This window comes from Sinohyriopsis cumingii, unplaced genomic scaffold, assembly GCF_028554795.1.
Source record: "Sinohyriopsis cumingii isolate HCF-2022 unplaced genomic scaffold, ASM2855479v2 utg001180l, whole genome shotgun sequence".
Lineage (NCBI taxonomy): Eukaryota > Metazoa > Mollusca > Bivalvia > Unionida > Unionidae > Sinohyriopsis > Sinohyriopsis cumingii.
In genome coordinates, this window is record NW_028315969.1 from 794,695 (window position 1) to 808,283 (window position 13,589).

Here is a 13,589-nt window from a genome sequence, read left to right on the forward strand (position 1 = left end):
CAGGAACACTAGTTAACTACCAACAGATGGTACTCTGTTCTGGGCTATGAATGCCAACAGTATCTTCGGAACCACTGAACCCTCCTATCCGAACTGAAGAGAATTCAAGTGAACATAAAGAGGGATGCAGCCCTCTTACCCTGCATGCTGAAGCTAAAGCTATCAGTAAACATGGTCTGTATAATAGTGACTTTAGCGATGTGTAAGCTAGAAGTCTCAAGGGGTTAGAATGTAGCCATGTTAAAAAAACCTGACTGGTTCCCTTTGGAGACAAATAAGGGATCTTGGTCAAGGAGACCAATATTGTCTAATAGATCCCAAAAATCTCTATATCCCATACAAACATGCTGCCATGATGCCAGAATTTGTCCAGTATCATTGGACGATAGCCTTTAGTAATGACTGGGGTCCAACTGTTTCTTCTCCAAGAACAGAGCCAGAGAAAGTCAGCCAGTTGAGGGATAGAGGCACGCAGATGGGCAATACAGATGGTTACTCTCAATATTCTCTCCACAACTTAAGGTTTGAATTGTCCGACTCGCAAGGCTGTACTGGTAAAAGCTGACCATGCAGAAGAGGGCAGTCAATTCTGGTCGACTGGAATCTTCCTGGGTGTATTATCATTGGGAAAATTATATCGGTGATACAGGGCTTGTGCCCTCAGAGTCTTCTTGCCATTCTGACCCCGTAATTGTAGCACCGTAGAAGGAGTTGCACAGGCCCACAACCCCTCCCAGATGGCTGACAGTGCATCTCACAGCCCAAGCCACTGTGTCTGGAACTGGGGGAACATAGGTGGGTAACTGTTCATTCCACCTTGTTGCCAAGCAGCCAATTATCAGATGCCCTTGAAGTGTGTGAATCCAAGTGATGACCAATTGATGAAGGGGACATTCTGTGCAAAGGACAAGACCCCTTCTGGATTGATTCTCATCAAAGCCACTGATGCAGCCAGAAGATGTCTGAATTGTATGTTGATATGGAAACTGTTGCACCCACATAGAAAAATGCCAGATCAGAACACCGGAAAAGTGGACTGGAACCTCCCTGTTTGAGGATATAGGTCACCACCACAGTATTGTCAGATCAGAAGAGGTCCGTTTCACCCCTAGGATCGATCTATACAGAAATGAAAGGTACCAATGACAGTCTTTCTTTCTAGGATATTGATGCGTAAAGGCCATTCCCCCTGTGTCGCTAACGGTAGTGAAGGTTAGCAACAGGTGGGTACTCCCACCATGTAGAATGGCAGCAGTACTTTATGTTATTTTCGCTTGGGGTTCTTCAGCAGGATTGCAATGGTCAGCCAGCCTGGATTGACCCACTGACCGGAATGATTGAATTTCAGGTGTGATCATGACTGTTTGATTAGGAGAACATAAAATGGGGCCCCAATATGCTGGCAAGACCTGCATAATGAGACAGCCGAGCAGGGTCAAGTTGACTGTCATATAATGGCTGAGGAGTTTCGAGAACTCTCCTGATGAAATGAATTCAATGATTCTGGGAGCGCAAACACAAGGGGATGTGGCAGATTTCAGTTGGTTAAAAAGTCTGTTCCCAAATGGACAAAATTCTGAGATGTACAGATGTCTGAATTTCCCAGTTTGTAAAAAGGCCTGGATGATCTAGCAGAGAAGGGAGATTGTTCTGCCTGAGAGTAGGATAGAACTTATATTTCTTTAAGATGCTGCCCAGGTACACTGCTGTCAATACTGATGACAATGCCTGGAACATGGAGATGGCGGAGATCCTTGTGTGAGTGAAAACCAAGGGTTGATGAAGGCTGAAGGTAAGAATGGTGAGTTGATAACTGTGTGGTAGTAAACGTGGAAACTAGCAATAGATGGGGTGCATAGGGAAGTGGAAGTATATATCTGTCAGATCCAGATTAATGGCATACTCGTCCCATCTGATGGGGAGGCGGAATAAAGTCGTCTTCCCCATCTTGAATATGGTGAGGAGACTCTAGTCGTTGATGGGCTTCCACCTGCTGTTTGCATGCCAAAAGAAAGTCTCGAGTAACTCTTTGGGGAATGTGTCCTTAGCATAAGCTCCCACGCCTTTTATGAGCAACTGTATCTCCTGATGTGATGATGTATCATGTGGAGGGGCGAGGTGATTGTTGATGAATGAAACGCAAAACCCCTCTGACTTACCTGGTGGCCCAGTGAGCTCAAATCGGTTTCATACAGCCACTGTACTATGATAGGGGTCGATGTGGGTGCATGTGACTATCAATGACTTGTCACCCTTACTGTGTGACAGGTTCTCATCTGGCTTGGCTTCAAGCTCAGCATAAGTCATGCTGGGTGGCCTCAACTCCGCCTGTCATATCTTTGCAACACACGAGCTCTCCCTTGAGTACAAGCCATGAGTACTATAATATCCGACATTGCCGGTAAATACAGTGCTGCTGGCATTGCTGCACTGCCAGGCTTTCCAGTACTGCCTGCATTGCCACACTGCTGGCCTTTCCAGCACTGTTAGCATTGCTGCACTACCAGCCTTTCCAGCATCGTCGCTGCATATATGTTGGTCTGGCATGCACCTGTGCCAGCCCCTTTCAAGCCATGGCTGAATGGGCAGATCTCTCATCGAAATCAATGGTGAAATAATGATATGTTGCCGACTGTCAAGCTAGACAGATGGATTTATCACTAAGATCCCAATAAACATTTTGTAGTTGGCCCATTCTGGCCAAGAGGTCTTCATGCTGGGATGGCTGGACTGCTGGTAATGTCATTGTGACTGTCGGTGTTGTTGACTGGTGTCGGTGTGGCAGTATTATTATTATTATTTGAGTCCACCTGATCAATCGTAAATCCCATGCACCCCAACTTACCGGCCTGAAGACCATGCTCTGACATATGTGGAGGCTTACTCCATCTGCATTGCCTAAAAATGGGGAATATCCCCCTTGTGTTTTGCTTAGACTGAAGAGAGTGCGGCTTCGACTCCTGTATCGACTGATGCATCTTATCCAGAGAGGGATGGTCCCCTCCTATATCCCATCCAGCCCCCTGACATAACGGTATGTGTTGGTTCCGTGTGATGAACTTTAGCCAGTGGGGGGAGGTGGGCTTGCCACTGAGGCTGATTTGGGGTGGAGACTAAGAATGTCAGAGGTATCCTGCCATGACCTTGACTGTCTCTCTTTCCTCACTGCCGCTTTCTGAAGTAAAGCTGTGCATGTGTTTTCCGACCAAACACTGCATATTTAGCTCTTTCCCTTCAACGCCGAACAGGGTGATCTTTGTGCAAGTGCATGTCATGCATGAAGTAAACATTCCTTCTAAATTGACACCAGATGAGAGAAAAAAGCATACATTAGCAAACTAGTATGTGACTTACTAGCTAATAACATAAATCATCTAACTCGGCAGCCCATATTACATATTATAGATATTGTATATCAGAAATAATGTATACATAACATAACAAAACAGGATTCATGGCGGATGGACATCCATGCTTTGAAATTGCATTTATATTGATTAAATAAGTATTCTGAACAAAAGATACAAACTAAAGCTGAATCTAGAAAAGGGTTGAAATTACAATATGTACATACTATAAACCGAACCAGTCATAGTTGGCTACCATGCTCCAATACAAGAAACACACCTAAAAGTAAGTAGAAACTAGTAATATGCTGAAATTACTAGGTCGCTGAAACAAAACACTTCTGTAACCACATGTTATAGACGCTGCATAGCAGAAACCATGTATACATAACATAAACAAAACAGGAGTCATGGTAAACTTCCATGCTCTGAAGTGGCCTGTAGAATGTTAAATTGATAAATGCTAAAACGACACAAGACACATAAACTGAAGTAGAAAGTAGTAATGTGTGAAATTACCAGGACACTAAAAACAGATCAATGAAGTGTCATATCAGAAACCAATGACCCAGTTTAAAACTTTTGGTGCATTTGGTGCATGCTTGGTTAATAATAATTCTATCAAAACAGAATGAAATACAAATAAATTAAGCATAATTATTAAGCAGCATGTCAGAATTCGCTATTAAGAGCTCCAAAGCAGACAGAGTAAGCGAATAAAGTCAATCTGTAATGACCTTGTGTAAGGTCAACGATAGCATGTTGGGATGGTGGTCCTACAAGACAAAGTCCCAACAAGTGAAAATCTCTCAAAATATTGGCAGAAATTGTAAAATAAAGTATACAACCTGTAGTAGAGCAATAAATCTGCTTTATAAATGCAAAATCAACGTTGGATGGGTCTAAAGGAACTCAAAACCAGGCTAGATTGTTGGAGTCTATTGCACTGGTTGTATCTCAGGACATGGCCAAGCTAAAAACTCGTGACACCAGGTGGTATCAAGGGAAGGTAATGAGCAAGAGTTAAAAAATAGACAATAAGATTTTCGTGATCTATTAGGGCTGGATTCGCATAGTAGCAGGCTAATATTCCTAAAGTAATGTGATTGGGGAACGTATTCGAAGGAGAAAATGCCTGTTTAGGAATGCCAAATGAAGAAAGCAGGTGACTATAATACATGACTTTTATTGAGGAAACCTCACAGGGGGAAATGGAAATGCTTGTTGCCACCAAGTCACCACTATGTAAGGTGACCATTCTGGCAGGTTTTACTGTATTTTGTCTCATTTTTATAGTGGGTTCTGCAGCTCAAAAGAAGGGCCTGCACTTTTTTATTGCCTTGTGGTACAAAGCACTTTTAGCAAAGTTTCAAACATTGCCTACCATATGTCTTTACATGAGGGATATTCAAAAATATATTTGCCAATAATGAAGTTCTTTGCTAGACCAAAAAAAACATGATGGCTACAAAAAAAATGTATTCAGTGGCTCTGTCGAGAAGGTATAAAAATGTATCACTAGATAAAATATCTGATATAGGCTTAGATTAATGACTACCTTCTTGAGTGAGAATGATGCTGTCTGGCCTCCTCTAACTTCTTTCACTGGCATTCTCTTCCTGTGTATACTTTTGATTACCATTGGATGGAACTGTCCCAAGGGGTCGGGCCCTAATAAGAGGGTATCATTCAGCCTGATTATCCCTTGGAGGAGGGTCCCTGACACTACAGTCCCCACTCCAGGGACTGAAAATGTATCATCAATTTGAAACTCTGCCGGCTTGTCGAGGTTACATTTCACTCGTGTTGAAAGAAGATTGAGAAACATCTTCAGCAGATCAATGTTCTCTCCTGTAACATTGGATACTTGAAAAATTGGACACATCCTGGAACAAGGAAACAAAAAGTTATGTGTTATTAGATATGACAGTGGTCCTGATGTGCAAACAGATTTTCCAGTAATGAGTGAACATGATCTCTCCAACCTTCCTTTTGCATAAAATGGACAAAAAATTTGTGTATCATTTTTCCCATGACACTAAAAAACTCCGTCTCAATAGTTGTATCAGTAGACCTTTCTGTAATATACATGTATCCCCACAATGTTCTCATGCTTTGGCAGCTTTGTTTATATTATTTCATACTCTGCTTATTGCAGGTTCATATTCACTATTGTTTAAAGACAAACTACGTTTAGGGGGTGCTCACCAATTAATATGTACTTTAGAGAGAGAGTGACATATGTAAGGTGAAGTAGTTCGCATTTAAAACATGCACAATGGAGAGAATGTTGGCATACCTATATGCTACAGTAATGTAATGTGGATGATATTTCTTTGGATATTGTACTTTTGGAAATTTTACATGATTTAAGCACACTGTTAACTAAAATGACTGCTCCCTTGTGTTAAAAAATCAGCCTGAATTAGTCTAAAGTACACTATACATAGCAGCTATTAAAATAGGGAAAATGAATTTTGTAAAATGTAAAAAAAGTTATCAGCTCTTTTTTATACAATTTACCTCTGAAGTTCAGGAAGTGAAAATGACCAAGTAGAGTTAGCACTTTTTTGAAAGGTTCACATTTGAAGTAAGGCCAAGCTGTATACTCTATAACCCATAGTACACCCATCAATCATACATCAAAATAAAGGGAATTAAAGGTTCTTTTAATTATACCTAAGATATACAAGGTCTTTTTTAAATAGCCGGTATAACCAGTGAGGAAAGCCGGGGAAATTCTTTTTCTTTAAAATCTTAACCCTATGGAAAATGCGAAACTGTATAGAGCCACCTTAGTCACATGTACTTACAAAAATGAATTTACTTCTATTCCTCGAATTTTATGCTGGCCAGTGTGGTTATGTGAGATAGCTTGCCAGTAGCTTATTGTGGGGTTTTCCACCATATACAGGCTACCGTGCACATGTTTGTCAAATTTAACTGTACTGAATGGTTTTGAAGAAGTCATCGTTAAATAATTTTATGCTTAGTAATGGCAGCAATACTTGATAGTGGATCAACTTTTATCAAAAGATTTCAAAGGTCTTTATGAAAGAATGCATTTTATCAAATCTTATCAATATCAGTTTAATCATTTTGAAGAATGAAGTCATTAAAAAAAATAATTAATTATATGATTTTGGGTTTGGCATAATTTATATAAAACTGAAATATCTTTATGACAGGATGCTGCATATCAAGTTTGGTTGAAATTGGTATGTTTTGTTTTTCTTTGTAGAAGCTGACAACAGTAATTGTTGATGCACCCAGATGTACAACAGACAAAGGGATATACCATAAGCTCATCTGGTTTTACAGCCATGTGAGGTAAAAAGTGGACAAAAACAAAATCAAGAAAATTACAGAAACTGACAAATTGTAAATAGCAATTATTATATGGTTTGAGGTCTAATGTGCTCTGATTTGTTAAATCACCACCTGTTGTCTATCTGCTGTGTTCAACTTGGCTAAATCATCACTCACAGTCTGTTTTTGGTATCTTGATCGGTTAAATCACCACTGCAGTCTGTTTTTGGTGTCCTGATCGGTTAAATCACCACTCACAGTCTGTTTTTGGCATCCTGATCAGTTAAATCATCACTGCTGTCTGTTTTTGGCGTCCTGATCAGTTAAATCACCACTCACAGTCTGTTTTTGGCATCCTGATCAGTTAAATCACCACTCACAGTCTGTTTTTGGCATCCTGATTGGTTAAATCATCACTGCTGTCTGTTTTTGTCGTCCTGATCAGTTAAATCACCACTCACAGTCTGTTTTTGGCATCCTGATTGGTTAAATCACCACTCACAGTCTGTATTTGGCATCCTGATCGGTTAAATCACCACTCACAGTCTGTTTTTGGCATCCTGATCAGTTAAATCATCACTGCTGTCTGTTTTTGGCGTCCTGATCAGTTAAATCACCACTCATAGTCTGTTTTTGGCATCCTGATTGGTTAAATCATCACTGCTGTCTGTTTTTGGCGTCCTGATCGGTTAAATCACCATTCACAGTCTGTTTTTGTCATCCTGATTGGTTAAATCATCACTGCTGTCTGTTTTTGGCATCCTGATCGGTTAAATCACCACTCACAGTCTGTTTTTGGCATCCTGATCGGTTAAATCACCACTCACAGTCTGTATTTGGCATCCTGATCGGTTAAATCACCACTCACAGTCTGTTTTTGGCATCCTGATCAGTTAAATCATCACTGCTGTCTGTTTTTGGCGTCCTGATCAGTTAGATCACCACTCACAGTCTGTTTTTGGCATCCTGATTGGTTAAATCATCACTGCTGTCTGTTTTTGGCGTCCTGATCGGTTAAATCACCATTCACAGTCTGTTTTTGTCATCCTGATTGGTTAAATCATCACTGCTGTCTGTTTTTGGCGTCCTGATCGGTTAAATCACCACTCACAGTCTGTTTTTGGCATCCTGATCGGTTAAATCATCACTGCTGTTTGATTTTGGCATCCTGATTGGTTAAATCATCACTGCTGTCTGTTTTTGGCGTCCTGATCAGTTAAATCACCACTCACAGTCTGTTTTTGGCATCGTGATCGGTTAAATCACCACTCACAGTCTGTATTTGGCATCCTGATCGGTTAAATCACCACTCACAGTCTGTTTTTGTCATCCTGATCAGTTAAATCATCACTGCTGTCTGTTTTTGGCGTCCTGATCAGTTAGATCACCACTCACAGTCTGTTTTTGGCATCCTGATTGGTTAAATCATCACTGCTGTCTGTTTTTGGCGTCCTGATCAGTTAAATCACCACTCACAGTCTCGTTTTTGGCATCCTGATTGGTTAAATCATCACTGCTGTCTGTTTTTGGCGTCCTGATCGGTTAAATCACCACTCACAGTCTGTTTTTGGCATCCTGATCAGTTAAATCATCACTGCTGTCTGTTTTTGGCATCCTGATCGGTTAAATCACCACTCACAGTCTGTTTTTGTCATCCTGATTGGTTAAATCATCACTGCTGTCTGTTTTTGGCGTCCTGATCAGTTAAATCACCACTCACAGTCTGTTTTTGGCATCCTGATTGGTTAAATCACCACTCACAGTCTGTATTTGGCATCCTGATCGGTTAAATCACCACTCACAGTCTGTTTTTGGCATCCTGATCAGTTAAATCATCACTGCTGTCTGTTTTTGGCGTCCTGATCAGTTAAATCACCACTCATAGTCTGTTTTTGGCATCCTGATTGGTTAAATCATCACTGCTGTCTGTTTTTGGCGTCCTGATCGGTTAAATCACCATTCACAGTCTGTTTTTGTCATCCTGATTGGTTAAATCATCACTGCTGTCTGTTTTTGGCATCCTGATCGGTTAAATCACCACTCACAGTCTGTTTTTGGCATCCTGATCGGTTAAATCACCACTCACAGTCTGTATTTGGCATCCTGATCGGTTAAATCACCACTCACAGTCTGTTTTTGGCATCCTGATCAGTTAAATCATCACTGCTGTCTGTTTTTGGCGTCCTGATCAGTTAGATCACCACTCACAGTCTGTTTTTGGCATCCTGATTGGTTAAATCATCACTGCTGTCTGTTTTTGGCGTCCTGATCGGTTAAATCACCATTCACAGTCTGTTTTTGTCATCCTGATTGGTTAAATCATCACTGCTGTCTGTTTTTGGCGTCCTGATCGGTTAAATCACCACTCACAGTCTGTTTTTGGCATCCTGATCGGTTAAATCATCACTGCTGTTTGATTTTGGCATCCTGATTGGTTAAATCATCACTGCTGTCTGTTTTTGGCGTCCTGATCAGTTAAATCACCACTCACAGTCTGTTTTTGGCATCGTGATCGGTTAAATCACCACTCACAGTCTGTATTTGGCATCCTGATCGGTTAAATCACCACTCACAGTCTGTTTTTGGCATCCTGATCAGTTAAATCATCACTGCTGTCTGTTTTTGGCGTCCTGATCAGTTAGATCACCACTCACAGTCTGTTTTTGGCATCCTGATTGGTTAAATCATCACTGCTGTCTGTTTTTGGCGTCCTGATCAGTTAAATCACCACTCACAGTCTCGTTTTTGGCATCCTGATTGGTTAAATCATCACTGCTGTCTGTTTTTGGCGTCCTGATCGGTTAAATCACCACTCACAGTCTGTTTTTGGCATCCTGATCAGTTAAATCATCACTGCTGTCTGTTTTTGGCATCCTGATCGGTTAAATCACCACTCACAGTCTGTTTTTGTCATCCTGATTGGTTAAATCATCACTGCTGTCTGTTTTTGGCGTCCTGATCGGTTAAATCACCACTCTCAGTCTGTTTTTGGCATCCTGTTTGGTTAAATCATCACTGCTGTCTGTTTACTGTGTTTTGATCAGATAAACCACCACCTGCACTCTTCTGATAAAATGTTACAGCATCTTCATGTGTGCTTCATGTATTCACACATGATAACAGTGACATCTCCAGTGTAGTCAGAGCATGCAATTCTGTTACTAATTACAATTACTAATTACTGACAGAACATATTTTCTATCCGTCCATTCATTCAACCAGCTGGCTGCCCCTTTAATATGTCCATATTTTAGCATTATATAAAGTTCAAAGATGTGAAAATGTGTTTGGAGAGAATAAGTAATTAAACTAGGTCAATAAAACTTAAGGAGTGACAATAGGCAGTGTGAGCAACATGTATCAACAAAAGCATGCTGTACCATGTAGTGTAAAAATTGAGAAGTGTGAGAAAATGGAAAGATTTCACAAAAAATAATATTTACCATAAGTTCCAGAAAAAATATTAATTCCAAATCCTTTATGGATAGTTCAATTTAATACCATTTTGACTTTGATTTATATATCAAGTCTTGGATTCAGCCAATGTGGGTATGTGATAAAGCTTGCCAGTAGGTTCTCATGGGTCGGTGGTTCTTTCCCGGGTTCTTCCTCCACCATTAATACTGGCCACCATGTATAGCCTACTGTGTGCTGAAAAATGGTGTTAAACCCTACAACCACACACACACACACACACACACACATATATATATATATATATATATATATATATATATATATATATATATATATATATATATATATATATATATATGAGCTAGACAGAAAAGACAAACGTTCATCCTCTTAGTAGACTGGATTCGGGAGGTAGCAGGCTCAAATCCCTAACATTATTGTAATCAGGCAAGTGTTATTGGAGAAACATAAATTATTTAAAAGTTTGCTTACTCCAGACCCAAATTAACCATATCTACATTTGTGATAACAGAATTCATGCCCTACCGTTCTGAGGAGAAATTTGTTGCCGTGACCACAACATCATCTTTATTCTGGACAAGGACTGGAATTTTTCTACAGCCTGGAGACTTGAGTATCCTCTGGAGCAGCTTCAGAGTGTCAGCTAAGACATTTGGAGGACACATGTCAATTTTTGTTACTACCACAAATACTGGGACATTCAGGGCCAGGGACAAACCTAAGTGCTCCTTTGTCATCCCTATGACTCCAGCATTAGCACCAACCTGTAAAATGAAAAGGTGTAATATTTCAGATCTCATAACATTAGGGATTGAGTTTTAGGCTTGTTCACTTGACAACTTCAAGTAGGTTTGTTAAGAAACACTATTTTTGTTTGTTTTGTTTTAACACATCACTAATTATATCATGCCAAGAAAGTGTGAATGAAGTACCTTTTCCAGGTACAACTTGAGGCAGTTGAACCAAGCTGGCCATGGCAGGTATTAACCCTACAATGCTCTACCATTCAAGATACCACACTTCTTTAAGAAACATGCTGATTTTTCAAAAGACAAGTAGATTTTTCAATGTACTCATCCAATTGCTTCTAAAAAGCTATACCAGCCATGCTACCAGCCCATGACAATCAATGGAATGTGTGTTAAAAATTTAATGAACTGGGTAAACCTGTTTAAGGTAAAAGTATAATCATGAATAGACAACCATTCTGTTGCAGATTGAAAGACAACCATTCTGTTGCAGACTGAAAGACAACCATTCTGTTGCAGATTGAAAGACAACCATTCTGTTGCAGACTGAAAGACAACCATTCTGTTGCAGATTGAAAGACAACCATTCTGTTGCAGACTGAAAGACAACCATTCTGTTGCAGATTGAAAAACAATATGGTAGACAAAATTATTTACTAACCTTTAAGTTGCTGAAAGAAATTAATTACATACATAAACAAATGGACTGAATATTTAAGTCCATGAAACATGACATTAATTGGGCAAGTCATTTCACAACACAACTAAAAATGGTCAATTTGATTTTGAATTTCAGAGTAAGATACTGCTGATAAAAAATTATACTGATATGGATTCAAATTGAATCAATTTTGTAAATTTATTTAGTAAGCTAGTTCATTTCAAATCAAAACCATTCAAAATGCCATATGCATATGGCAATGTTTAAAATATTATAACTAGGGCATAACCGACTTTTGATCCGGAAATCGGATTCCACCGGATAGTATGAACTTCTGATTAATCGGAGTCGGACAAGGCAGGAACGACCGATTCGGATAATAAAAATAATAAAGTTGAATTTCTATAGCACCGTGTCTAACACTGCGTGTCATTCGATAGTGCGTTAATAAAGTTAAATAAGAAGTCAGAAAAGTCCAATATGGTCAACACAACGGGGTGAAACGATAATACTTGAGTTAGACCGAAAGATTTAAATTTATTAAAATATATAATACAGTCCTACCCGTTTATGTCAACATCCTCAATAATGAAGGCATAATATTGAATACATTGACACATGCTAATGAGGTATTAAAAGAAAATGATTCTTACAATCGTAAGTATAAATAAAGTTAATAAGGAAACTTTCACAGCGCAATAAACTTGTTTCAATCACCGATCACTTTGGAAAATGCAAGAATCGATCAGAGTTCATTGCTTTTATTTAAGTCGCCGCAAGAGGCCAACTTCATAGGACCAAACAAAAGCCTGTTTTATTTTTATTTGACCGCGACATTAAAGCATGGCGGCAAGATCAACTAATTGTTGAACAAAGAATGGGTCGGAACTGGCAGCTGGTTTCAGTGCATTTTACAAAAATAAAAAATTTCATGGATTCTTTGTGGCTTTGAACTTCGTTGCATTTTGCTATAGTCCTGCCATATCCTTCCCCTTGTGACATCGGTGTGATATGCAAAACATGTGTAACACGGTTTAAAAAGTTAATTTGAAAAACCTTTTAATTTAGCATTTCCGATTAATTGAATCGTATCCGGAATCGGAAAAATTTCATGCCCAAAATCCGGAATCGGAAATCAGTAGAAAAATGCTAATCGGTTATGCCCTAATTATAACCAGTATATTTTTTCAGTATACTTGTCTTCATGTTTTGCATTAAAAAAAGTTTTTCTACATTTTTTTAAAGTACAATGACCTGTACGTTTTCTTTCATTCTTTAAAAGCTGACATCATTCAAAAGATCTCCATAAAGTATTTCAAAAACATGGATGAATGAAAGAGATAAAATAAACTTCTGTGTAAGGTGGCGCTATACAGTTTCGCATTTTGCATAGGGTTAGGATTTTAAAGAAAAAGAATGTCCCTGGCTTTCCTCACTGGTTATACTGGCTATTTAAAAAAGACCTTGTATATCTTAGGTATAATGCAAAGAACCTTTAATTCCCTTTATTTTGGTGTATGATTGATGGGTGTACTATGGGTTATAGAGTATACAGCTTGGCCTTACTTCAAATGTGCACCTTTCAAAAAAGTGCTAACTCTACTTGGTCATTTTCACTTCCTGAACTTCATAGGTAAATTGTATAAAAAAGAGCCGATAACTTTTTTTACATTTTATATATTTGGTAATTCATTCATTGCACTTTCAGAAGCTGGTATTGTCTAGTCTGGCAAAATTTATTTTTCATATTTTAATAGCTGCTATGTATAGTGTACTTTAGACTAATTCAGACTGATTTTTTAACACAAGGGAGCAGTCATTTTAGTTAGCAGTGTGCTTAAATCATGTAAAATTTCCAAAAGTACAATATCCAAATGAAATATCATCCACATTACATTAATGTAGCATAGAGGTATGCAAACATTCTCTCCACTGTGCATGTTTTAAATGCGAACTACTTCACCTTACATACGTCACTCTCTCAAAAGTACATATTATCTGGTGAGCGCCACCTAAGGAGCTGCAGTATCTCAGTGGTTACTGTGCTGAACTCATTCTGAATGGTTGCAGGTTCAAGTCCTACTA

The 13,589-nt window shown here is 39.1% G+C and overlaps 1 protein-coding gene across 2 annotated transcripts in view; it reads right to left on the reverse strand.

Annotated features, from left to right (window-relative positions):
* LOC149772745 (GTP-binding protein 1-like) overlaps window positions 1-13,589 on the reverse strand; it is a 59,640-nt gene that overhangs the window by 19,370 nt on the left and 26,681 nt on the right. For both annotated transcript variants that reach the window (XM_089947401.1, XM_089947402.1), the window contains exons 7-8: window positions 10,620-10,858; window positions 4,906-5,233 (exon numbers count right to left, since the gene is read on the reverse strand). In XM_089947401.1, the coding sequence (XP_089803527.1) occupies window positions 4,906-5,233; window positions 10,620-10,858 (567 nt within the window). The remainder of the gene's footprint in view (window positions 1-4,905; window positions 5,234-10,619; window positions 10,859-13,589) is intronic.